At 37.8% G+C, this 26797-nt stretch overlaps 1 protein-coding gene across 2 annotated transcripts in view; it reads left to right on the forward strand.

Moving 5' to 3' along the window:
• The first annotated feature begins 1578 nt into the window (after positions 1 to 1578).
• Positions 1579 to 26797, forward strand: part of ANLN (anillin actin binding protein) — a 28665-nt gene continuing 3446 nt past the window's right edge. Inside the window, exons 1-24 of one of the 2 annotated variants that reach the window (XM_015618445.3) lie at positions 1579 to 1686; positions 5819 to 5972; positions 6344 to 6628; positions 7069 to 7415; positions 8103 to 8325; positions 9217 to 9410; positions 9547 to 9654; positions 10113 to 10233; positions 11067 to 11183; positions 11721 to 11947; positions 12470 to 12618; positions 12951 to 13098; positions 13760 to 13895; positions 14224 to 14406; positions 14704 to 14830; positions 15637 to 15685; positions 15765 to 15821; positions 17258 to 17296; positions 17659 to 17680; positions 18650 to 18762; positions 20452 to 20505; positions 23281 to 23367; positions 24950 to 25057; positions 26410 to 26582. In XM_015618445.3, the coding sequence (XP_015473931.1) occupies positions 1669 to 1686; positions 5819 to 5972; positions 6344 to 6628; positions 7069 to 7415; positions 8103 to 8325; positions 9217 to 9410; positions 9547 to 9654; positions 10113 to 10233; positions 11067 to 11183; positions 11721 to 11947; positions 12470 to 12618; positions 12951 to 13098; positions 13760 to 13895; positions 14224 to 14406; positions 14704 to 14830; positions 15637 to 15685; positions 15765 to 15821; positions 17258 to 17296; positions 17659 to 17680; positions 18650 to 18762; positions 20452 to 20505; positions 23281 to 23367; positions 24950 to 25057; positions 26410 to 26582 (3239 nt within the window). In that variant the 5' untranslated portion in view covers positions 1579 to 1668. The remainder of the gene's footprint in view (positions 1687 to 5818; positions 5973 to 6343; positions 6629 to 7068; positions 7416 to 8102; positions 8326 to 9216; positions 9411 to 9546; positions 9655 to 10112; positions 10234 to 11066; positions 11184 to 11720; positions 11948 to 12469; positions 12619 to 12950; positions 13099 to 13759; positions 13896 to 14223; positions 14407 to 14703; positions 14831 to 15636; positions 15686 to 15764; positions 15822 to 17257; positions 17297 to 17658; positions 17681 to 18649; positions 18763 to 20451; positions 20506 to 23280; positions 23368 to 24949; positions 25058 to 26409; positions 26583 to 26797) is intronic. The other variant, XM_015618446.3, reaches the window with a different exon arrangement.

A 26797-nucleotide genomic window follows, 5' to 3' on the forward strand; every position in this document is an offset into this window, starting at 1 on the left:
AAAGCCTGCTCTTTCTTACCACTGAACAGGCTGGTTCATAGATTATGAATGAGTGACAAATCCCATCTGGTAAGTCCTAATTTTCTGCCTGGTGTGTGAGCAAGTTCTGATGCTAGACCTCAGACTGTTCCAACCCATGTTTATCTGAGAACAGTGCAGAGATGCTTGTTTGCCAGTGTCCAATCTGAAGGTATCTTCAGAAAAGTATTATTTGATACTGTATTTTTAGATTCTGCTGCACACTGATGCTGTGTTGTTTGCAAATAAGACACTGGGAAGATTTTTTAATGAGGGACAATTAGAAGAGTGTTGGTTTGTTTAGCAAGGCAAAATAAAGCCCGAAAGAAAAAAAGACTGCTGCCTATAAATAATCGAAGAGGCAAGAAGCACAGCAATAGTGAAGAAAGGCATTCATGCAAAGTAATTAACACTATTTGCATAGGAGCAAAAAGGTCCAGAATGTATGGATAGACTGGAAATTTGACAAGGTTTATTTATTTGGGCAGGCAGCCTATAGCAGCCTCCCAATGAGAATGGCAGATATGAAAAAAACAAGCTGTATTTCTGACTATGCTGAAGACGTATTTGAAGGGCATTTGGAGTGGTTCATGGATAACAAGGAGTGAACCTCAGCAAGCAGTGGGTCCCTGCTAATTCCACATTCACTGAGAAAGGTGTGCTAGTGAAATAGTGCAGTGTACAGCTGTAGGAAGTGGTGGGTGAGGTTTCAGGAGACCCACAGGCTGTAGCACAAGGAGAAACTCAAGAATCACGAAAGGGATCTGCAAGTTTCACAGCTACACTGGGGTAAGTGCCTCTGCATTAATTTGTCACACAAAAAAATTATGTTTTCTGCTGACATCACCATGACAATTCCAGGCGAAAAATCTTCCAGTGGAAAAGGGCCAAGGCACATTCCTAACGAGCAGCTGCAGCAAGATGTGTGTTTAACTAGGCACTATTGCTCTACTTCCCTGTAAAGGAGTTAAAAGCGTCTTAATTCGAAGAGGGGCTGTCAGCGTGGGGGAGCAGAAAGTGAGGACGTGAGCTCAATAGTCCTTAATAGGCTAGGGGAGGTTTAGGTTAGATATTAGGATGAATTTCTTCACAGAAGGAGTGATTAGCCATTGGAATGTGCTGCCCGGGAGGTGGCTGAGGCCCCATCCCTGGAGGTGTTGAGGACTGGCCGTGGCGCTCAGTGCCATGGTCTGGCTGGCGGTGTGGTGTTCAGCCGTAGGCTGGACTCCATGATCTCGCAGCTCTTTGCCTAACAAATTCTGTGACAGGGCAGCCATGGCTGGACGGACTCCGGACACGGAACACGATGAAGCCTTAGGCGGCAGGGCCACAGGCAGGGTCAGCCAAGAACCCGGTGGCGCAGATGACCAATCCAGCGGCGATTCCAAGGCCGGCAACGCGCATCCGCCCTCCCGCCGCTCCGCCGGACCCCTCAGCTCCCCCGGGCGGGGGCGCGCGCAGCCGCCTGCTGCCGGATTGGGCGGCGCTCCTGTCAATCAGCGCCCGCGTGCGGGCACCGCCCCCTCTTCCCGTCGTGCCTGCGCGCGGCGGGCGCTGAAATTCAAATCCCGGGAGCGGTTGGGGCGGAGGTGCGGCTGTTTGCGGCGGCTTTGGTGAGCGAACCCTGAGCGGACGGGCACCGGCACAGCCATGGACCCCTTCACCGAGGTGAGGACACGGCCCGGCCTCCTCGCCTCCTCAGCTGGTGTGGCGGCGGGTTGTCAATGTCGGGGACCGCGGGGTCACAGGGCAGGGAAGGGGCCGGTTGGAGTCTGAAGGGAGCGGAGCCGCTCCTTGTGCCGCGCTCTCGGGGCGGGTAGTTGCTCCAGGCTGAGCCCTGTCAGCCAGCCTCGTTCCCTCTCGCAGCGGGGTTTGCGGGCCTGCAGCGACCCTTTCTCTACAGCCGGGAGCCCCTCGCTGCCCCGGCCCACCTTGCTCCTGCCGGTGCCTCCGCTCCTGGGGCTGCCCGGGCTGTGTCAGATCCTGCCGGGAGAGGAGAGAGCACGTACGGGTGATTGCCACAAGGGTTTGCGGAGGAGAGGCCCTTCCCAAGCCGGGCGCTTGCCTTTCATGCGTGCCTGGCAGATAAGATTTCCAGCGGGGATGGAAGGGACCCTGGGAGCAGACGGGAGCGCTGTCGATGCTATGTGCCTGCCTTGCCTAAAGGTCGGATCATAAGTCTGCCCAAAGCCGAGACCGTCTGATAAAAAATGCATTTGGCATTTTTATATTTTATAAAAAATGCAAAGTGCATTTGGCACTCTTGCCACCTGTGATTGGTCACTTTCTTTGTCAGGCACAGTTCCTCTTTTTGTTTTTTTTTAAAGAAAACTGGCTGTGTGTGTGTTTAAGATTTACACAGGCGAAATTGTAAAATGAGGAATTGGCCGCTTTGAGTCTGTATGAAGATGCTATGCTGTACTCTGATTTCATGTCAGAGCTATAGTTTTAAAGCTGTCTTGTGACTGCTTTGAGGAATGCCATAGTAAAAAGGGTCTTCAGTCCACAGCCTGCGTAAATAAAACCTGAACTACTTGAAAACAACCTCAAATCATATGCATTGATGTAATACTCTGTCCTCCCCTTGTAAACAATCTGTTTAGCAAACTGACATTCTTTATCTCTTTTGAGTGCCTGGAAAAGGTGACTTCACAGATCTGATTTTGAAAAATGAACATAAGGTGTTGATCTGAACAGATTTACTAAATGTGTTATTCCATGGCAGTTCTACCCTACCCCCATGTAAAGTCTTGCTAAGTGTAAACACCTAAAACCTCCTTCCTTAATTGGTAGTGAGTGACATGATCCAGCTTGCCTTAAATAAACTTCGAGTCCGGACTACTGAATCGAGTTTAAAATGGTTTTGCATCCTGGGAGATATTCCAACCTGTACACGCCCTTCTTGACTTTGAAATACTTTGAAAATGACCAACCGTGAGGCCACTCCCCAGAGTAAACTTCATTCATGTGTTAGCCAGTATTGCAGAGTGCATAAGAAATCACCTTATCAAGAACATTTCTGCTGTGGAGGACATTCCATTGTTGTGTAAAGTTCTGACCAGTGGTAGTGTCCAAGTATTGAAGTTTAGTAACTTTCCCCGAAGTTCTGTGAAAAGAAAGTCTTTTACCACTGATTTTTATGTTCTGTGTTTTGTGTTGCTATTTTTTTTCTTTTAATATAACCTTCCATTAGTCGAACTGTTTTCAGATAATATCTGTCTACAAGTTTCCATGCTCTGTTACTTGCAGTGACTTGGTGAAGCATTATAAATGTTGATTATGTAAAACAGCATAATTCGGGCTGTAGTTGGCCAAATCATACTGTGTAATTCAGTGTATGCCGATCCCTTTACAGTGTTAAATTTTGTCTCTCTGTCAGTGAATTTAAGCTCAAATAAATCTTGCTGTATTCAGTGGAATGCTTTCAAATCTGTTCTAAAATAATGTTTCTTTTGGCTAATCTTGCAAAAACAGCTAATAACCTTCTGAATCTCAACCAAATTTTTAATACAGATTGCACAGAGGAAATGGTACAGTGGGTACTTTTCAAGATCACAATTAACATGCTATTTGTGACTTTGTGGCTGATTTTGTAACTCACCCTTCTTGCACAAAAGGTTCTGTTTTTGTTGCTACAGAATGTTAGAAGTAGTCTAGGTTATTTTGTACTTTGCAGTAGTTTTTATCGTTCATAGAGGCAAGTATGGTTTCCTAGCAAGGACAACGAGCAAAGAGAAATAAGGGATGCATTTGTTTGGTGAAAATTTGCAAATGTGAGGTTTGAAGTTAACTATTCCTTTAATTGCTCCCTTTGCTCTATTCTGCTAGTAAAGCTGTGTAATTAGAAGAAATTCTTGTTATCATATATGGGCCTGAGTATTTTCTCTAATATGTACTTTAAAACATGCTTTTGAAAAACTGAGGTTGTCCATTAACGTTTGAAGTGGGAAGGTTTTTCTCTGAATTTTAGAAAGTGCTTTTGTGACACAGTAATCCTCTGACTTTAACTTAGGAGCTCAGATTCCTTGATGTAGTAAAATGGATAATGGTCTCAGGCACCTTGTGTAATTTTGGCTGTTCTGTGCAGGGTCAGGAGCTGGATTTCTAGGGGGTCTCTTCCATATCAGTTTATTCTAGGATTTTAGACCTCTATGATATTCTGAAACTTTGTCATCAGACAAAGAGAATGTACTTGTAGAAAATATTGTGTTGAAGAACTTGGAAAGTTAGCCTCAAGTTGTGGAGTGTGGCTTACTCATCATGTGTAGCAGCACCGTTGGAATTATGGCAGTTGAATGGAAAATTTGAGATGCAAGAAGCCAATAGGAGCTGTAGCTGAACAACAGAGGCGTGCATTCTTGGGAAGTGACATCTCATTTGTAACAACTGAAACTATTTTGCTCAACTAACAAAACAGAAAGGAATGTGACTCCATTTGAATAGAACTGCAGGACAGTACAAGAACTCTTGTAAGACATGTTCCACTTTTTGCAAGAAGAACTGTTAATTTAAATCGCCTTTAGGATTTTTTTATGTGGGTGTTACATGTGCTTTGTAGCTCTGCATTTTGGAAGTAAGGAATATTGACCTGTGGACACAACTAGCATGGAACCTGCGTTGAAGGCATTCATGGCATTTAATGCATTTTGTTTTGGGGATTTTTTTTTTTTCCAAATTCCTCCTCTTCTGTGAAAGTTAGCAAAGCTGAGATTTGCTTTCACAAAAAAACTGTTGAGATTGCCATTCTATTCGTCCTGTGTTGCCCTACAATGGAACATTGTTTAAGACTTCAGCCTTAGACAGTTAAAAATGTGAAATGTGTATTTAATTGCTGTGCCACAGGACAGATAATGGCTGGCACAGTTCTCACAATAATTTATGTGCCACCAAACAAGTGCAGTTTATATGCTTCCCTTAAAAGGCCATTAGTTCAATTGCACAATTTTGTGTCTCAACCTTAAAGCTTAGATCAAAAGAGTCATTAAGTATCCTTTAGGTTTGATCAAACTGGGTGATAATGACTTACAAATGCTACATTTAAAACAAATTGCAACCTGTTTTAAACTTGAGTACTGTAAGGAATCACTTTGTAGTAGTGTGGAACATTGACTAAAACAACTATTTCATATGGAACATAACCAGGGTACTCAAATTTCCAATGGGTAGGGAATGAAAAAGAATGTTGTGTAGCTTAATTGGTATCTCTTTGTATGTTTTTCTGTATCGCTATATCTTAATAAACAGGCTATTTACCATAATATAGCTAGGTATAATATCTGTCTATTCTTAAAATTTGAGCTTGAGGCAAAGAAATCCAACTTTTGATTTAGAAGGTGTAATAGCAATTTTTCTCTTTAATATTGACAGCCACACTTTTATTTGTTGAACTTTTTTACAAAGTCTTGACAATCCCTTCAATGTTTATTTTGTTAGAGGGTTAGTGCCTGTCAGGTGACTTGACCAGATGCTTTAGTAATGTGTCAGAAAATCCTGCTAGCAATACTTTACAGATCAAGACTGTCATGTGGTGATTCAGGATAAAAAGAAAAATTACTTTTGAACGTTTCTGATGACTTTGTGGTCTATAGGAGTCCCTGTTCTTTAATTTTGCCATTGCTTGTGTCTTTATCCTGATTTTCTTTCAGAGCCAACCTAGTTAGGGACAATATTTGATTAAATGACTGAAATTTGGAATCTTCTGGCTATTTATGCTAAACAGAATTCCAACATCTTTTGCTCTGAGCTGTTACCAGTTAACACACTGCAATGTCTGGTAACACATGCCTTGTTGACCACTCAGAAACTCCTCGAAAGAACGCGCGCCAGGCGAGAGAATCTGCAGAGGAAAATGGCAGAGCGGCCCAAGGCGGGGGTGAGACCCACAATGCAGACCAAGAGGGCCAGAGAGCCTTTGGCAGAAACTGGTAACCAGGCACCTCTTCCTGGTGACGAAGGTATTTTGCAGCACGTTTAATAAAGATTGTTTTGATCCAAGTCACATCTTTTTTCCAAAGGGAAAGTGAAAACATTGTGCATTTATCCTAAATTAAAGAGTGATGGATGCAGTGATCTGGCCACTAGTACTAGCTCGTGTTTAGCTGGACCTGAGAGCAGATGTGCCAGGTCATTAATAAGCTATTTAGAAATAATTGTGTAATGCCAAAGAGAGTGCTTTGTGCTTGGTAGATTTGGGAGAGGCATTTTTATGGGAGGCATATCGCGGTATTCATAAATCGTAACTTTATTTGCACTACAATTTTGTGTTGTTGGAAAACATTTTGGATTGTTTGAATACTAATTTGCTTGAATACTCTGACCTATCCAGTAAAACCAGATACAAAGCCATCACCATCAAAAAGGCTCTGCCCTAACGATACGGAGACTCAAGCATCCAGTTCAGAGAACATACAGCCAGTTCCTTCAAGTTCCAGAAGCCATGTTTCTCCTCAGATGACTTCAGAATCACACGAAACTGCTTCTAACAGAGCTTCATTGCTTCAGCCTCTTGAGAAAGTCAAACCAAATACCACGTCGGAAACTCCTGCAGCCCTTTCAGTCAAAACACGTATGCAGAAGTTGGCAGAACAGCGGCGCTGCTGGGATAGTGAGGGTATGTTTCACTTGCTGAGCACCATTGGTGTCTCTCAGTGTTTGCATTGATGATTATGTTGGCTAGAAAAGCATAATTTTGTGTGTGGGAAGGTTAATGTTTTCTTAAAGAATTCTAAGATAATAGGGGGGCAGGCCTAAAATATTGAAGCTGTTGTCTACAATTTTAAACTTTTTTTTACTTTCTTTTTTAGTTTTAAACTTTTTTTCCCTACTAGTCTAATACCTTGCTCCTCACAACACTGACAGAAAATTAGTAAACTGCTTAATTAAAAATATTTAATTTGTTTAATCTTAATGCCTCCAGGGCTAGTAGTTTGATTCTGTTGATGGCAGGAACATCTAATTCTTGATAATCTCAATATATAATATAAGGCAAAAGATGCAACTATATCTCAATATATTTTATTAGTAAAATAAATGTGTTTTCTTTTTTTCCAGATCCCTCTGAATGTGTTCCTCTGTCTCCTCTCCTGTCAAAAGATCTGTCTGTTTCTCCACCTAAGCAGACCTCTAATGCCCTGGCAAGTGAAACCTCTATTGGAAGAAGAGGCCGTTTAGCTAACCTTGCTGCTACAATTGGTTCCTGGGAAGATGACCTAAGTCATCCATCTGCAAAGCAAAACAATGCACAAGAACAGCCTGGCACTACTTGTTTATCCAAATTGTCCACTACAAGTGAAGCATCTGCTAGAATCAATAGTAGCAGTGTAAAGCAGGAAGCTGCATCCTGTTCTCAAAGGCTTGTTGAGGCTTCTATTAATAAACCAGCAAACTCAAAGAGAGCGGTGAGTGTCTGATTTAGTTGCTGATTAAAAATTGATTTGAGTATTGTATTGGGGTGGACAAATGTTAGCACATAACTGTTTAATCTGAATTTTAAGATTTGGTGTGGGCAGTCTGTCTATTTACAACTTCTGCTTTATTGCAGTCCCACATGCTCTTTTTTTAATAACAGATCTGAAACATCTTAGAATTCCTTTTATTGAGACTTAAAGATGAGAGTACTTATGTGTTTTGTTGATGTTGACGTACTTGATTGCTGCTCTTGACCATCAGAAGGGGGGCTTGTTACAGAGATACTTCGTTTCACTCTGTAACTTCATGTAGTTGATAGACTGAAATTGTAAATGTTATTGCTGCACAAAGACTCAATCACAATGATGAAGTAAATACCAGACACTTATTGTTCAATTTATGCAATTTCTGCATTGAAAATATCTGCTATGTGTGTTCTTGTTTAGGGTAATGTGGAATAATACTTGAAATAGCTGGCAAGAGCACCTGGAATCAAATGATGAAACAATTTGAAATACTGGATAAAAAAAAAGTTACTAAAAGCTTAACACTTGTTTTTGGCTTTTTCTTTTGTTAAGGGAATAGGTAAATTAGGTGATAGTATGCTATGCAGAGTGCTTTCATTCTTTTTCCTCTTGAGAGAATAAGAATGTCTTTTTTTTTTTTCCCTTGTTAAGGATCCAAACAATTTTTTAACACAATCTTCAAGAGTTACTGCTCCCTGTTCTAAAGAATCTGAAGTACAACGACGAGCAGCAGACAATCCCTGCAGTCCTTGGAAAACTGAAGAGCGTACACAAACAGCGAAGTCAGCTTTGCCTCAACCAGTTCAGTCCAAAGCAGAGCCAGTCAAAGGAACACATGTGCAACTTGAACCGAAGGGTAAACCCACAACACCAGGTAGGCTGCTTTTTGGCTTCAGTAAATTGTCATTTGAATTAGGCCCACATGTACTGTGTTGAAAACTACATTTTAGTTAAGAATTTAAGGTATCATACCAGATAATACCCCTTTCCAGCTGTAACTTTAGTAAAATGCTGATGAATTCTTGTAAGTTGTACAGGTTCTGTATTTTGCCGGGGACTTTTTCTTGGACATGGTTTTAGTAACTCTTAAGAGCAAGAGCAGCCTAACATGTTAACTAAGATTATTCAAAGTTTATTTCAGATTGTTGGAGACGATATGTATCCATTTGATAGAATGTTAAGAGCCTGCATATTTAGAAGAAATCAAAGCTTGGTGCCACAAAGGTGCTCTAACTTTGTCATGTGTTTATTTTTAGTGATAGCATTGATGTCAAAATAAGTGAGTAACCTCAGTTTTAAATTCAACGGCTTATTATGTCAGAAACCTGGACTAACAGCTTGAACTCTTAAAAATGATGGTCAGAAAAGCAAGTTTTAGATATGCTGACACTAAAACAATCTCAATCAAGCAGGGTGGGTGCCAAACAACATATCCTCCTTATGAACTAGAAAGCTTATTTCTGTGAAAGATAAAAGTGAAGCTGGTAGTAGAGGAAATTTGGAAAAGGCAAACCAGTTTAAATAACTGGTGTATTACATGTGGGCTGTAGTAAGAGAGAGTCATCTACTTGCTTTGATTTAGTGTTTTATTAACATGACTGTTACAATTTGCATTTCAGGTTCAGTTTGTATAAAGTATAATGGAACAAGAGCTGTAAAGGAGACAGCTTAATTGCTTCTCTGGGCACCTTCATCAGGATACAAAATTGCAGTGATTTCTTTAATTTTGGGAGTTTTTTTCAAGGCTAAACAATTGTTCTTGTAGGGGGATCAGGAATTAAGCCGTTCCTGGAACGCTTTGGGGAGCGTTGTCAAGAGCGTAGCGCACGCAGCCCTGCTCCGAATACTCCAGGGTGCAGAACACCCGTTGTTACCCCAAATACAAGGACAATCCAGGAGAGGCTTCTCAAACAAAATGAAAATTCCTCTACTGCCAGTTTAGCGCTTCAGCTTAAGCAGGTATGACTTGTTACATCCATAGCTAGCTTACAAGCTTTGGGAAGGTTGTTACTGTTGTACTCCTACTGGAGGAATCTGAAATGTTGTGACATCTTAAAGCTGTCAGCTTTCCTCCCATTTCCCTTCATTTCTTTAGGAACGTGAGCGAGAACTTGCATGCCTTCGTGGCCGATTTGATAGGGGCAATCTGTGGAGTGCGGAGAAAAGTGACAGTTCAAAGAGGAAACTTCCAGAAGCTAAAATGGTAATGTGCTACCTCATAAATCAAAATATGGTACTCTGAATTGCTGTATGTATTCTGAATACAGAAGTATACGTGGAAATGTAAATAAGGGATAAAAACCTTTATGTTGGGACTGCCCAGGCTGCACAAGACTGTATGATTAGCAAATTATTAGTTTTTTTACCACTTGTAGAATCAACTAAGACAAGTGAAACTGCTTTAAGCCAATTGATTTATTTACTTTTTGATGATATTAAGTTTGGGGGATTTTATATTTTTTAACTGGAAAAGCAAAAGAGCTCCTCATGCAAATATTTAATATTTACTGCTTCAGCTAAGTAATATTAGATAAATAAATAGGGTACTGGATAGGAAAGCTCTTTTTCCTAGCAGATGTTAAAATGTGTTTCTTTCTGGTAGTTTTTTTTTGTCACTTTCGACATTACCTACTGAATGCATTCTGCTTTTATTCTTGCCAGGAAAGCCAATCTCAGGCTAGTCCAAAACATCCTCCTAGTTCAGATGCCTCTGCTCTTGGATCATCAGAAGACACATCAGCAAGTGACAGGCCAGCAAAGTCTCCCAGCGTGGAGTCTTCGGGTGAGAACTGTCACAGTTTACCTGTGATTAGTGCTGAACAGGGACACTGCACTTGATATTCATGAGCAGAGAAAGAGGCCAGTAACACTGATATGTGTCACTGGACCTCTTATTTGGTTACCGATTATCTGATCTAAATCTTCTTGTATGATAGTAGTACTCTGCACTCTATACCACTTGGAAGGACTGCAAGGCAAGACCATCTTTTTGTTCTTCAGTGGATATACCTATGTTTCAAACTTTAATGGAGGTTAAGCGCAGGGGAGTGAATGAGAATTGTCAGTTACATATTTAGTCTATCCTATACCTGAGTATCCAAATTTCCACCAGAATCTAATGGGAGGGAATTCTTCCTTTGTCAGTATCCCTCTATGATATTAATTCTTATGGTAGGACACATGAAAAGGATTGTGAGGTGCTCCTGATATCCTTTCTGGCTCTTACTGAGCAGAAGGATCTTTAGGTCTCTGTGATAAAAGTGTGAATATAGTTAACACTCTTGGAAGCCTGTTTGCTTGTAAGATCTATCAAATGTCCTTCTAGAAAAATTGCAGTGGTTTCTGTGTATTAGATTTTTTTTGGTCTTTTTAAAATTTTCTCTTTTTGCTCTTGAGTGTCTGCACTCTGCTATGGTTTCAGCATTGTTTCTTGTGATGTCAGTTTTCTGATTATAAGATAGAACTCTAGGTGTACAGGTTGTGGAGGGTATTCTAATGTTTTTTTCAACATGAACTGGAATATTTAATCTAATGGCCTTTTAGTTAGTAAAACTTCTAAAATTCAATAACTAAAATAAACGCTAGACATAATACTTTTCTTTATGAACCTTTTAGATACTTCTAAATGTGAAGAGGCTGATAAACCCAGTCCTCTGAAGATTGCTGAGTCAAAGAGCCCTGTAAAAGTGATGCCTGTCTCAAAACTTGAACAACTTGATGAGAAACCAAAAGGTTTGTATTGAGTAGATGTATATTAATGACTTAGCTCTCCATTGCCACTTGTTGAGGACAGTGTTAATATCCTTCAAGTCTGAACAATGAATCCACCATACATTTGCTGACCCCCATGTGTTTTGTAATGAGGTTTATATAAAACAAATTAGGAAACTTCTTTTATCATACATAATCCTTCTCTCCTGCCATTCAAGTCTTTGAGGAGTATTAAAAATCTGATATTAAAAGTTCATTGGGAAAGGACAGAAATGATTGCTCTACTGTCGGACTTGCAGTTAGGTTTCAGATGTATTTGAAATAAAAGATGGAAATTTGTCTAAAATGTGCGTATTTTCATTGCCTTTCTGCATTGTTTATGCAGCATATGTAAAAATATTGTATTAAAATAGCCATGGAGGTGTGCTTTTAGGTTCTCTATGACTGACTGTAAGAAGTGCCTTTTAGTCAAGCTTGCTTGAAAAGCCAAATGAGTTTGCTTCTCTTTTTAATGAGAGTTTTGATGCTACTAATATATTTTAAAATGTCACCCTTCAGATGAAGTATTTGAGGGCAAAATGCGTGCGGATGATGAGATGAATAGCTCGAAAGTGATAAATGAGATTTTTGAAATTCTTCAAGAGGATGGTCCAGACATAGAAAAGCTGAAGAAAGAAATGAGCATGAGCCTGGAAGGTGAAAGTGATGAGGATGAGCAGGAAGAGTCACTGAACATTTCATCAATGTCTCTGTTAACCCCTCTAGTGGAATCTGTTGGCTCAGAGGTAAAAACACAGGGAGGGTGAGGAAGCGCTTGTTTATCACACAGAGATGTCCAATTGGCTTGTGAGCTGTGATATTTTCTAGTATTAGGCTATCCAGGCAAATAAAGAAGTTACAAATGATATTTTGCTAATGAAAGCATAATGAGGCAAAATTATTTTTTTCTAACATTAGTGTAGCATATGGGATGCTCTGCTAAACAAATGGTCTTCTGATAAATCAAAACTATACTGGACTTTCTGTGGTATGTATGCATTCAGTGGAGTGAATGCTGATGAAAAATCTGAAGAGAAGTAATTAGGTAGCTGTACTGATTTGGAAAATAACAGTGGCACTTTATTGAGTTTCATAATCTGCTAGTGTCCTTAAATAAACTTGCTCTTTGTCCATATTTGTAAAATATCATCCATTAAATAGTATTAAGCAAATTCTGTTTATATGTAAAACAAGTTAAAGGAGAGAGAAAACAGATTATTATTATTATGTGAACAGATATCTGTAATATAATGTTTTCTTTTCCTCAGGCCTTTGGTTCTCCTAAGTCAACTGAGGAAGGTAGCAGTATCAGTGATGTAAGTCTGAAGTCTGAGAAGTTCCAAAGGACTAGAGTTCCCAGGGCAGAATCTGGAGACAGTATTGGCTCTATGTCAGAAGATCGCAATCTCCCTTACAGGTAATAAACATAATGCCCCACCCCCTGATTTTATAAGTGTACATCTTAAAACACTGTCTTTTTTAACTCTTCTAATGATGCATACTGCTCAAACTGAAACTACAAATCAAGCTTTTTTTGCAAGATCTCAGCCTTTATCAAAGATTGTTGTCTTTTATGTTACTTAAAATTAGCTGATAGAATGCTTTCATTAAATAAACTTTCCATTTAGGCAACTTTGGAAAACTTCAATATATGATACGTATCTATATCTATCTACCTATATATATATATATTTTAAGGAGAGCTTGGCACACCTGTGTAACATTTTGTGGGATTTCCTTTTTTAAAAGTGTGGATGCATATAGATCGCAAAGATTTAAGGAAACTGATCGTCCTTCAATAAAGCAAATAATTGTTCGCAAAGAAGATGTTGCTTCCAAACTAGAGATGAGAAGAAATGGTCCATCTGATCAAGTCAATATCAAAAAGAAAATGCAGGTACTTAGTATACTTCTTAAAATCCTTTTTCTAATCTGTTTCCGAATTTAATTGCCCCATGAATGTCCAGAACTTTAACATACTGCTTAGAACTGCAAAATTAGGTTGCTTAGCATAAATATCTAATGGCAGGGAATGATGATGCATAATTTGAACAGCTAATGCTTCTCTTAAAAGGATCATGTTATAGATTAAATCTGGAGAGAACAAGCCATTATTCTGAGAAGGAGACAGAGAATCTGTCTTAGCTCTGCCTTTGAATTAGGCAGAATTTGTATCTAGTGTAGTGGTTTAGATTACCTACTTTACTACTTTGAGAAGGTAATATTCTGATCTTTACTAGTGCTTTGTTCATCTATATTGCTGAATTTCTGGCTAGTGCTGCTTCCCCTGGTGAAGGGAAGACTAGATGGGATATGGAGCATACAATATTGGGGTCTTTCACTCCCCACCTACCTTTGAGATAAAAACAAAAGTTGTGCTGCAATGTTCTTTTGCCAAAGTAACGGCAAACTGCAAGGCTTTTGTAGTTTGATGTCTAATGGATCAGATTTTCTTCTGAAGCATTACCCCCAAAAATGCTCATCTTGAGTCATTTCCTTGTTTGAACTCAACACTAAATCTCTTTTTGGTAATTATTTTTGTTCTTGGTTTACTTTAGGAATTGAACAATGAGATCAACATGCAACAGACAGTGATTTATCAAGCCAGTCAAGCTCTGAACTGCTGTTTTGATGAAGAGCATGGGAAAGGGTCACAAGAAGAAGCAGAAGCAGAGAGACTTCTTCTATTTGCAAGTAGGTTTTTATACTCGAGTTCAATTCTTTGTAATGAACATTTCCATAGGGTTCATAATTTCTTCCCCACTTATTAATTGTGTTACATTGTGGTCATATATTAATAGTTCTTCACCTGGAAAAAAAGAACAGGATAGTATAGTATCTGTTCTGTCTCTACTCTTTTTGTAGGCAAGAGGACATCTTAAGTAACTTTCTTGACCCTTATATTCCTACTACACTGTAAAATGATTAATATTTAAGTTGCATTTTATGTATGTCTGACAGAAAAAGTTGTTCAGTACTTTTATTTTTACTATAATTTTCTATAATTAATTTCTTTGTGCAGCTGAGAAGAGAACGGCTTTATTGGAAGAATTGAATAAACTGAAGAGTGAAGGACCACATAATAAAAGAAATAAATCTGCTTCTACATCCACTGAATTTGCTCCCTCCAGGGGATCTGTTTCCATTTCAGAAATGCGTCTACCTCTAAAAGCAGACTTTGTATGTGGTACAGTTCAAAAGCCAGGTAAAACTAGCAAACAAAGTTTTATTCCTTTTCTCTTCCTCATTCTCCCAACATTTTTCTGATTCATTCTCCTTGGGTTTTTTTTTTTTTTTGTCTTCTGCTTTGATGTTCTCAGAAATCTAGGGGTAATGAAAATTTAGCTATTGCATGCAGTTCATCTGCTTCTGACTAATTTTTCAATATTTTAAGTAGGGTGAAGGAGAGATGTGCTTAATAGCAGTGCAGTAGTTGGGGATTTTTTTTTTTTAGATACTTGGTGTCCTCTGGCTAACCAAACCATCTGATGTGTACTTACAGAAGCAGGAAATTACTACTATGTAATAATACTGAGATCTGGAGCAGAAAACATGGTTGCAACTCCATTAGCAAGTACTGCCAGTTCCCTGAATGGAGATGCTCTTACTTTTACTACGACGTTTACTATGTAAGTCTAAAGAAATTCTTTTTTGAACCAGTTTTAACTCTGATGGTGGAGCATGCATAACAACATTTGAAGTCTTACTAATGAGATTGTCATATTCTCCAAAAAAGTGTGGAAAGATTTTGTGGTATAGCTATTTCCTTCTTAAAAACTAGGCATAAGGTACTTCTCTCAGAAGGGCAACCTAGACTTGTTCAACCACCCATCAGCTATCTTATCTCTTGTATTTTCTGCCTTTTGTTCTTTCCTGGAACACCTGCAATGACAGATGGATTGCTGTGCCTGAGATATGTTTTTCTCTTTTGCAGCAACTAACATTTTATATAGCTATTTGGTTTTGGTATCTGGAACAATAGTGCTCTTACAACTATAATTTCAACTCTCACATGTCAGCTAAAAAGGTATTGTGAGTTCAAATGGCTGTTTGTTAGTAAGTCTTCAAAATAAATAAGCAAACTGTTTTTAAAACTCAGTTTTACTGGACATTTCGCTTAAAGCTATTTACTCAAGAAATCTGTGACGGGAGGGTGCAATCTGACAAATGGTAGATGCATGTTATCTGCCCCTTGTCCTCCCCTCCCCTTTTCTTACCTGAGTTTTGAAAAGTATTTTAAAATGATAAAACATTAAACTCTTCTTGCTCCTTGGACAGTTATAAGGAGCAAAAGGAGGGAAGAAGTAAAGAGGAGCTTAAAACCCAACAAAACCAACCAAAACAAACAAACAACCCTGCAAAACCCTGCCACAAACCAAAACAAAAACCTTTCTGCTTCAGTTTGTTTAATTTGTTTTTTCTTCTTCCCTTTTAGGCACAATGTGTCAAATGACTTTGAAATAAATATAGAAGTTTACAGTTGGGTATGTATCAGTGCCTGTCAGGAGGAGGTGTAAAGGAGAATGATGTGCTGCACTTTCTCAATACCTTCTTGCCTTACAGGTGCAGAGAAAAGAAGTTACAAGCACTGATAAAAGGAAAAAGGCAAATAAATCTAAGGTAAATGAAACCTGAAAATCAGTATGTAATGTTTCAACAGAAGGTGCTCTAGGAGAACTGACTGATAGTCTTAGACAATCTGTTGCTTTATTTACTCCCTTCTTGGAACATCTGCCATGACAGATGGGTTATGGAGACCTACAGCAATTAGTAGATTGGACCTGCAGCACTTGGTTGAGTCTGAGATATATTGGTAGGGAAGAAGTCTTATTAGTTCTGTAAAATGCTATGCTTAGGAGACCTGTGTTTGTTAGGTGTGGGGCCTCCAGTCGTGATTTATTGCCCTTTTATTCCACTTCAATTAAACTATGCCAGTCGATATGCCCTACTCTGGAGTTTGATTTGTCTTAAAGGTTTAATTGATCAACTGAAACTCCTCTTTCTCCCCAGTATTAAGCATAAGCTCTAGATGCTTACTTTTTAAAGCAAACATTGTTTTGATAAGAGTGCGCATATCCAAAAGTTTGTGCTTTATTAAGGGTAGGTAACCCTAAACAAGCCTTTCTGGAGGTGGTTTGGGGTTTGTTTTGTTTTTTGTTTTTTTTTTCTTTGTGGTGGTTTGTTTATTTTGGGTTATTTTTGGGGAGGATGTGTATATTTTTTTCTTTTTATTCTAATAGATCACTCAGTGTATTAATGGCCTCAGGTCTAATTTCCTCCTTGGCAAGATAAAACAAACTTGAGAGTCCTTCAAAATAGTTGGAATGAGTAATTAAGTCCTGTGTCTGCAAGGAGAAATAGGAAATTTCTTTATTCTTTGATCTGGCACAGTGAAAGCTTCCCACAGTGAAAACTTCCACCTATTTTCTAATAAAAGTTTAAAGTCACAGGGTTTACTTCTTTCCTGTGCTGTAGTTTAAAGGAATTTTTACTTGAAACTACTTTATTTTGTGCTACTGTACATTGCTGACACGAGATTATAGGTTTGCCAATGGCATCCTATATCTGCTTTTTGACAAGCTGCTTATACTTGTCTTTCCTCCTCAAAAAGAGCACTTAATTCCAGTTTGTGTTTAATATACAGTCTCACTTAAACTTTGAGATTTTAATTTTAAAACAATAATGTGTAACAGCAATATATTGACATATCCATACTTTTATTGTTAACCCTTACCTTTAGTTATGCAAATGCAACTTTGAAATCCCATTATATAGGTAAAAAGGCCTATTAAGAATGATTTTCTTAAATATGCTAATCATCCCAAGTTCATGCATGCTTTAACTTTTCTGCAGTAATTATTTCTTTGATACCTAGCATTTCTTCCACTGAGATATAGTATGTCCAGTCAAAACCCAAGACTTACTTATAGTAATGAGTACCCATTCAAAATTTGAGATAAGCCTCCAGTAGTTTCATGAAAACTGTATAGTTTTCATGCAGCTGTGGTGGACAAATTCAGTAGCAAATGGATTTATCTTCTTGTCTTCTTTTGTAGGTTATTACTCCAAAGAGATTATTAACATCTATTACCTCGGTAGGTATTAATGTTGTATTGTAACAAGATCTGACCATGACCCTTTCCAAAGGCTGTGTTCTCACATAGATTAAAGCTGTACCCATAATAGGTTGGTTCTGTCCCTTATGTAAGGCTCTATAAATTGTCTAGTTTTCGGCCAGCTTTTTCAGTCATCAGGCCAAGAAATAGCTCTGTTACATATGTAATACTGGAAATACGGAGTTACTACACATTTATTTGGACTTTCTTTTTGATTATTTTTTGTTTGACTGGGTTTTTAAAAGTACTTCAAATCTAATTTCTTTTTACTTTGGATTTGTCTTCTGTAGAAGCTGTCAGAAGTACTTTTTCACTAAGCTTTTATTTCTCTCTCTTTCTAGAAAAGCAACCTTCTTACACCAGGTAAGTAAAGTCTAAACATCTTATGCCAGGATGAATAACCCACACTTGCTGTCAAAACTACTATATCAATAAATAATATTTAAAACAGATGACAATTTATGAGTAATAAACACTAAATTTTCCAGCCCAGAAACTGGTCCTGTGCTTATGTCTGAATTACTATTATGTTTAAAATCTGTTCACATTTTTTCCCCTGAAAGTATGAATTCAAACTACTTCAACGATTTTTAAAGTAGAGAACTAGAGTCTGCTGTCAACAAAGTAATACAGAATAATTTGAAAATATTAACAGATCCCAAAATATTGCTTTTGTAGTGTTTTGTGTATATATATATTTATATATAATAACATGTATATACTTGTTTATATATTTCTGACTCTTGACAGAAACAAACAACATCTTTAAGTGTTTTTCTAAGTATATAAAAACATACACTTCTCTGACTAAAGTATGAGATGCTTGAGCTCCTTTCAGCAGAAATTGCAGCAATAAGGAGCTCATGAACTAAATCTGGAATGTGTATCATGCTCCTGCAACTAGTAAGATTCCAGAACCTGAGCTACAGTGTGTGTTTCTCTTGATGGAAGTGCAGAGGAAAGGTGTACAAATGCTAGAAGATTGCAGTGTGTCACTTGACAAGAGGTTAAGAGATTGAAAAGTCACATTCTTACTGCAGGGCTTTGTAGTGTGCCCTGGTATGCTCTCTGTTCCCCCTAGACTTAAAGTGCTTTGTTTTCTCCTTTGTGGATGTTCTCAAAGCTTGTTTCTGGAAGGAAAACTCTACTGAGGAGGAATGGTGTGTATCAAGGTTCTCTCTAAATGCGCTGCTGGGCTGTACTGCAAGGAGTGCTTCTCTAGGATTACTGAGTTAGGGCAAGCATACAGTAGTGCAAAGAAAGTTCTTCTTTTAAGCCTGGCAGCATCCTGATTGTGTTTTGTTATGAATTCAGTTTAACTCTTCTTCACAGCCATGGCCAGTCCAGGTGGCCCGAATGCCATACGCAGTACAAATTTCATCCTTGTTGGATCCCACAAGTTATCGCTGTCTTCTGTAGGAAATACCAAATTTGCACTGGACAAGGTAATGGAAGTTATTGATTACTAATCCAAAGGTAATTGCATACTACTAGAAAAGTGAATGAGTCTGGGTTTACTTTTCAGGTAAAAGTACCATCCTAGAAACGAAACATACATATTGTTTAGAGATCTGTTATTTATATAGGCATTAAACATTTTTGCATAATTGTTACTTACATATAATTTCATATGAATTAAATGCAATCTCGAGATAAACAGGGAGACTTACATTACTATGCCAGATGCTCTTTCATTTCTGTAGCTCAGTATAAGATATGGTTATGCAAAGATAATGGAGGAATTTATTTCTGATTGCTGATTTGCTTTTACTGACAAAAAATTGAGGTATGCAGTTGGCATCTCTATATGTGGTCTTCATATTGTTGCTCCTAGTCTTGCAGTTATTGCTAAAGAAGGCATTAAGTGTGTTTTAATGATAATGAAGTATTTGAATTTTTATGCACTTAATTGACCTAAAAATTACCATTTGAATATATTTAGGAGTATGAGTTTTCCTTTCATATCCCAACTAAATTTGTAGAAGCAAATTATCTTATTTTTTTTTTTTGAGAGCTATTATTGGGTTTTATGACATTAGTTCCTTGTCTAAACAGAATGCTTATTGCCTTTTGCTATAAGAAGTTTATAAAATACATTCTTACATTCATTGAAATCTCTAACCTTGTAATATCTTATACCTAAGGCCTATTTTAATAGGTGTTTATGCCAGCAGCTATCCTAAGCTAGTTTAAATTAACTAAAATGTTACTACAGCTTATGGTAGTACTAAATCACAGCTTTAGCTACCCAAACAGCAGCATAAGAATAATTTTGGGTTGGTTTTTTTTTTTTGACTAATCAAATCTTATTGAGATGATAGTATTATTGCAATTAGCTTCTGATGAGAGATGAGAAAACAGGAACTAGTTGTGTTTGTGTTAACCTTAAAACAAAATATCCTAATAATCCCAACTTGCATTTTAGAAGTTTTACTTTTTGTACACACAAGCAGATTCCTTTACCAAAACAGCTGGCCAAACTTAATGGCTAGATTGCACTGTTGCAATGTGAATTTCAGAAGTAGCAGTTTGGGTTCTTCAGCATAAATGTTCCTCTTGACCAGAACTATATGTATAAATCTTTGTGTATAGCTTCCTTATTGGAAACTCCTTGTTCTTGGAGTTAATGGAGTCAGCTTTTGCATTATATTCAGCAGTTTAGGTGTGGATTTCACTGGTTTACAGTGTATGACAGGACAGTGGACTGGACTAGTGAAATATTGCAAAAGCACTATGTTCAGAAAGAATTCCAGGGAAACTATCACTTGGTTAATTTCTTTGCAGATGCAGTCTTACAGTTATCTGGCAAAAAGGGAAATTCTTATTCATGACTTGTTTGGGGTTTTTTTTTTGTTTTTTTTTTTGTTAAATTACTACCTCAGTAAAATTTATATTTTGACCTGGCCTATGGCTGTAGCAAGCAGCTGCTTTTTAACTTGTTTCATGCATTTCTAATATGGAACAAACTGATGCCAGAGTGGGTTTTTTTGAGTGTTATTCCTCTCTTTTATGTTATGTAATGTTGAAATTCAGGGTATAGAGGACCAAAATGTACTCAGGTGTAACTGTGTCCTTTTTTCTTCTAGACCATAATTTGACACTAATTGTATTGAGCATGTTTCTTTTTTCCCTAGATAAATTTTGAAGGGGTGGAAAAAGGACTCTTGGGCTATATGTTCCAGGACAAGGTTGCTATGATCCTTTAGTTTATAGCTTAAAATAGGAAACTGCTTCCTAGTGCATGTTGCTCATTTCTGTCTGGCCTTTTCTGCAGCTTTTCTTATTATTCTTCTGAGAAAATGCTTACAAAGATTTACTAACTAAATACAAGATGTTAGGAGCCTTTAAGACTTGCAGAATTCTACCCCTTGCCCTTCACAATAATAAGCATGCTGCTAGACCTCAGTTATTTAGGTTACCTAGGGTTTTTCCTTAACTAGCATGTTTCTCTTTTCTTCCTAGATCATTAGAGGAGGGTGTTTCTTGCTTCAGAACAAATAAATGTTTTTCTTAAAGATTTCCAGTCAGGCAATTTGAGCCAGCTTTTGGAAATCTACACAGAACACAGAATCAGCTGCTGTGCTGATAAGAGAACCAGAGAAAAATGTCTGGCAGCCTTAAATGTTAGTTTAACTCAACTTTGTTGCTGCTGAAGAAACTAAAATCTCTTAGACCTAAATAACCTTGCTTCTTATTCTAACCTTGTTTTGACAAGACATATCAAGACATTAGTTTTTTCAAACAAAAGGTTTTGAAAATACTAAACATGTCAAAAAATTAGGTCCTTATTTGTACACAAATGTGCACTTTAAAATATTTTGCTTGGTGTATGTTTTTTTGGCTTTAGAAATTATGTGAATTGATATCCTTAACAGAAATAATTTGTCTTTAACCTATGAAAACATTTCCATCTACTTAATAGTTTACCTAAGTCCTGCAGAAGAAATTGTTTTAGATGAATTTTCATGTTTTTGCTCGAAATTAAGCAAGTGATAATTTTAGTACCTATCATCTCCTATTTTTAATCAAAAGTCTCCTAAGAAACCAGTTTTTCAAATTCTTGAGTTATCTTGAGGCCCTTTACAGTTAATCTTCTATGACAGCAAGCTGTGTTCCTGTGGCAAATACCTGTATGACCACACCAGAATGCAAGATAGCCTAATCATGGGCTTTAGCTTTCTTATCTAGCTGGATATTTGTCAAACTGCTTTCTTTCCATCACCTTTAAACCTTTGAAAGAGATATATTGTTAACTAGAACTCAATATTTTCTCATTATGTGTACAAGATGGTGTTTTAGACTCTGCAAAACTGTGTTGTGTTTGTTATACAACCTCTTTGCTTTGCCTGTCACACAGTTCTTCACTGGTAAACTTCATAAATGGGATTCTTCTCTTCTGACATGAAGCTTAAAGGGGATGCAAAGCCCCTAAACTCCAAGTGGGGAATGGCCAAATGTCCTTGAAGCACTCACTCAGAAGTGTGTTTTACTGTGCTTTACTGGGGTTATATGCCATAATTCCCTGGTATAGCATGTAGGGTTATAATTGTCTTTGCTGATCAGTTGCATCAGGCCTGGATTTTTTTAAAATTTTTGTTACATGGAAGTGTTCTACTGTTTTTGCTTCCCAAGTGGTCATGCAAACTCCTGCCTAATGTTTAGAATTTTTCTGTGCTACACTATTCCTGTTGAGTACAGGAGCAAGCCATGCATGCTGTGTTAGCTGAGTAGATCTAACATATAAAAATTATTTGATGACGTGCTTGTGCATGTGTGTCTTATGTCTGGGAGGAAGCTGCAGGATGTCTGCAAATCAAAGGTGATCGATTTCTGACCTCAACACCTATTTTGGTGTTCTGCAGGACTCAGAGGCCCACAGATGAGCGCTTTTAACTACTGAGGGTTATTTCTGTTCATCTTAACTAGCAAAATTTAGTTCCATTTCATTGGAGTTGATTCCATAGTTCTGAAAGCTGTTTTGTTGCTGTGTACACATGCTTGTGCCTATTCCCTGGCAAACAGTTCTTTGAGTATTTGAGTAGAATCGTTACCTTCCTGACTTTTCTGATAAAAGACGAGTATTTCTGATTTTTGTCAAATTTATTTTCAAGGTTCTTAGCTGTGTTGCTTATTCAGATTAGCAATAGAATATGGTGTGTAGAATGCTGTGCAGGTCATAATTTGCTTGTTGAATTAGCAGTTTGCCTCAGTTTCCTTGTGAGGGGGGAAAAAATAAGAAGGGATGTGATTTCATGGGAGTAGTCAAGGTAGTGAGGCATTATGTGTGGAGGGATTGGGGGAAGCTCAAAAGCTTTGGTGAATGCTCTTCCTCAAAACTCTTGACTATCAAAAACCTGTTTAATTAACCTCTGGTACAATAATGAAGCTACAATTTATTTTTTTTTCCAGTGGCAAAAGATAGGACTGGGAAACTTTTCTGTTAGAAATTACTTAACCGGTGTCTTTAACACCTTGAGTGCCAGTTGAGAACTGTTTTCATTACTTTTCCCTTTCTAGATCTGCTTTTATACAAGGATTTATCTGAGTAGGCACTACTACATTAGTATCTGTCAAAAATGCGTATGGTATCCAAGTACCATTCCTGTTTAAGCTCACTTTGATATTTTCAAAACAGCTTGGTGTCAAACTGAGGCAGGAGCTTGAAAGGTGTGGACTGGTGCCTTCTGTTGTTTCTAACCATGCTTGGAGTGCCTGTTTTTTATAGCAGGAGTGCATGTTTATATATGTGTTCTAAGCAAACTAATAAATAATTATTGGAAAGCTTCTAAATGAACTAGAAACCAAAAGTGATTATTACTGTCTTGCTTGAGTCTGACTGCTTCTTTCTGGCTGCAGGTCCTAAGAGCAAGACAGTGCTAACATCTTGGTGTAGGTGGCTTGCTTGAACTGGTAAGAGTTAGTTGAGAGGTGTCAAAATTAAATGATTGTTTTACATTTTGCAGGTTCCCTTTTTGTCTCCTTTGGAAGGTCATATATATCTGAAGTTGAAATGCCAAGTGGACTCTTTGGTGGAGGAGAAAGGGTTCTTGGTAAGGTATTTACTGCACTCACTTCAAACTCCTGCCTTAGAAATTACAGGCCTATTAAATGTAGTAATTTTTTTGATGTCACTCCTGTGTTTGAAGCTTAAAACTGGCTTGATTTTTTTTTTTTTTGTGTGTGTGTTTTTGGGGGGAGTTTTTTTGGTGGTTATTTTGGGGTTTGTTTTTTTTTTGTTTTCACCTCTGAACCAGACCACAAATGTTTCTTAGTTTATATTCTAAATATGTCTAAGTTAAGGCTACCTTTTAAGAGTTTGTGTCTATCTCTCTTCTAAACGCCTATCTATTTGTTATTTTGAACTTCAGTTAACCTTCTCTCACTAGAATATGTAATGTTAGATGAGATTTTAATTTCCATGGCAGAAAATTTTCCAGGACTCTTTTTGTGTTCTAATAAAAACAAAAGATTGGGTTTTCCCATTGTGTTCACAGCCTTTAGAAATGAAAAGAAACAACAGTATTTTTTTTTTGAGCAATATCTTGTGCAGTTCTCTCTAAAACTGGACCTAGAAAATGCAGCTGATGCTTGGCCTAAGGGCTGGAACTGTTGAAATGTCCACAAGATGGCAGTAAATGTGCTTTGGAAAGTGGAACATTAATATTTGCTGTTATTTTGGTGTTTCCGGAAATCACGACTTCTTTAGACTCTTTCCAAACACTGCTTTCTGTCTCCCTTTACTTAATTGAAGTTGAACAGATTTCATTAGATGCAAACATTTCATATGCTTATGGTATTTGCTGTCCCATGTTTCTGTGTACTAATTTAAGAAAGTCCATATTTGCTTCTACTATCCAATATGTAAAGCCTGAAGAATGGTGTACATGCACACTGAATTTGTTCAGAGTAAGGGTTTGGAAATTCCCTGCACCATTGAAAATTATAATCCGAATTGTGAAGAGTGAGAATCACAATACATACATTAATTGGAAAAAAAGTTCTTTACAAGTTCAAGAGATATCAAGAATAGAAGTCAGATACTAAACTCTCCATTCCAGTACTAAGGAAATAGGGCTTGAAATTGATGAAATCCAGCATCCAGTAGAAGAACTGCCAACATAAGCATTTAAAAATCAATTTCTAATTTCCTTTGAACTGACTGGACTCTCTTGAGTGTTGCCTCTTGAATAGCTGCATGTTTTTTAATCCTGATTTGTAAGTCAAAAATTGCTTAAATATCTAAGCAATAATATCTAATAATAATAAATTGTTTTTTGAACATATTTTGAGAACCACTCATAATGTATATACTATAAATAACCCTTCTTTACTTTAAAATAATGGAAATGCTTATCACCATTGACATGAAAATCTGGTAATTTTAAACAGCAATGATAGGTGACTTTTAGCAAAAGGCTGCACACCTGAGAATGACAGTGTGAGCTAATTTTCTATGCCATCTGGAAAATAAATACACTGAGTAGAAGCCTCTCTCAGTATAATTCTTTTTTCCTTCTCTTTCATTTAGTCCTATGAAGGGTGGCACTTACAGAACCATTCTGATAGAAAAACAGTTAAGTACAGACCAAGCTCAAGGTACAAAGTTAGCCCATTTAATTTTTTGTTTTCAAGACTATGTTTGAAGATGTCAGTGGATTTGGAGCATGGCATAGGCGCTGGTGTGTGCTGTCTGGAAATTGTATCTCCTATTGGACCTACCCAGATGATGAAAAACGAAAGGTAATGCTGTTTTGTAACACTGAAGTCCAAAGTTCTGTAGTACCCTGCACAAGTAGCTGTTTGTTTTTAAGCACAGTAATGTTTGGGCTTTAGATTGGTAAAACATGGGATTCAAGCTACTAAAGCTTTCTTGGGGAGTGGAGGGGACTTGTTTTCATAAAGCTGATCTAAATCAGGGCAAACTTAGTAACTGACTTCCCTGTCTTGTAGGAAAGGGGGGAAAATTATGGAAGATCCATATTTCATTTCCCCTTTACACTGAAGGCCTTCTATTGTGCTCATCAAATCACTAATTATTTAAGTGAAATTGATTGGACTTGTACGGCTTAAAAAGCAGACTGTATCTGGTTGCCTTAAGTCTTGGACAAAATGATAACACTTTATACAGTAAAAAAATGAATGGACAATCCCTATGTATTGCAGAAGCATAGCTGCAATTAGGGACTGTCTTATTTGAAGTCCTTGCCCTCTTGCAGCTCCACATTGTAGCTGGAACTGGTGCTTCTTAATGGGTCTCACAGAAAATGAAGTTCTTGTTGGGCTAATGAGACAAATCAGAGGTTCATCTGTCACTGTGGTGAACCTTCTTGTCTCCTTAGTGTGTTCCTGCCATGTACTAAAATGTTTCCAGATTCTTTTAAAGACTGCTTTCAAGAGGGTTCTTCTGACTCACTGAAGTTATTTACCATTAAACACTTTGTTGTTTATTGGCAGAACATTTTCTTTCCCAAACTCTGTGGCAAACTCTGGTCCTTTTGGGACTTCTATGCCACTCCAGATGCCTGAGTTTAGTTTCTTCCCTGCTAACAGAGGAAGACCATATGCTGATAGTTGACATTGCCAAAATATATCAATGTACTTTCCTTCTTTGCCAGGAGAGAGGGAAAAATCTTTGCCTACTGTAAGACAAGATAGTAAAAAAAAATAATCAAGAAGAAGGTTCCTATTTTGCTTTTGTCTGCAAGGAAGAAGCTTTGGTTTGTTTTCCAGATTCTGTTCTAGAAAATCTTCTAGACTTGTTTCACTATTTTTCAGAGAGCGAGTCAGCTGTATTTTGGCGATCTACAGAAATACTAAACTTACTAAATGCATCTCCTTGCCCCTACTGTATCTGTTCTATCATGCAGAGATGGATGTCACTCAGAAATATCAGTATTAGGCCATGATTTAAAGTAATTGTGGAATGTTTTTTTAAATAGATTTCTTACCATTGCACGTGTATCACCTTTTTGTATGGAATAACTGACTGAGGAAAGGTGTGTTCACTTAATATTGTCAAAGTTGTCAAAGCATATGTTCAGAATTACTCTTGATTGCAGTGTTCTTGACTGATGAACTGGTTTCACTTTCAGCATCCTCTGGGCCGGATAAACTTGGCTAACTGCACTAATCATCAGATTGAACCTGCTAACAGGGAGTTCTGTGCCCGTCCCAACACTTTTGAACTAATAACTGTCCGACCTCAGAGAGAAGATGACCGCGAGACGCTTGTCAGCCAATGCAGAGACACGCTCTGTGTTACAAAGTGAGTGCATAAAATCAGGGAGGTTTACCTCACGTGATAGTTTTAGTAACGTTGGAGCTTTACAACTTTGTCATAATGATGCAAAAGTCATTTAAATGCTAAGATTTTCGGTGGCACTTGAACTGGTTTGTTTGCTTTTAGTCCTAACTGCTTTCTAGAAGTGGAAATGCCAAGTGGCTTAGTAGCAGGATCATGGAATGTTTGACTTAATTTTT

This window comes from Parus major, chromosome 2 (assembly GCF_001522545.3).
Source record: "Parus major isolate Abel chromosome 2, Parus_major1.1, whole genome shotgun sequence".
Taxonomy (NCBI): Eukaryota; Metazoa; Chordata; class Aves; order Passeriformes; family Paridae; genus Parus; species Parus major.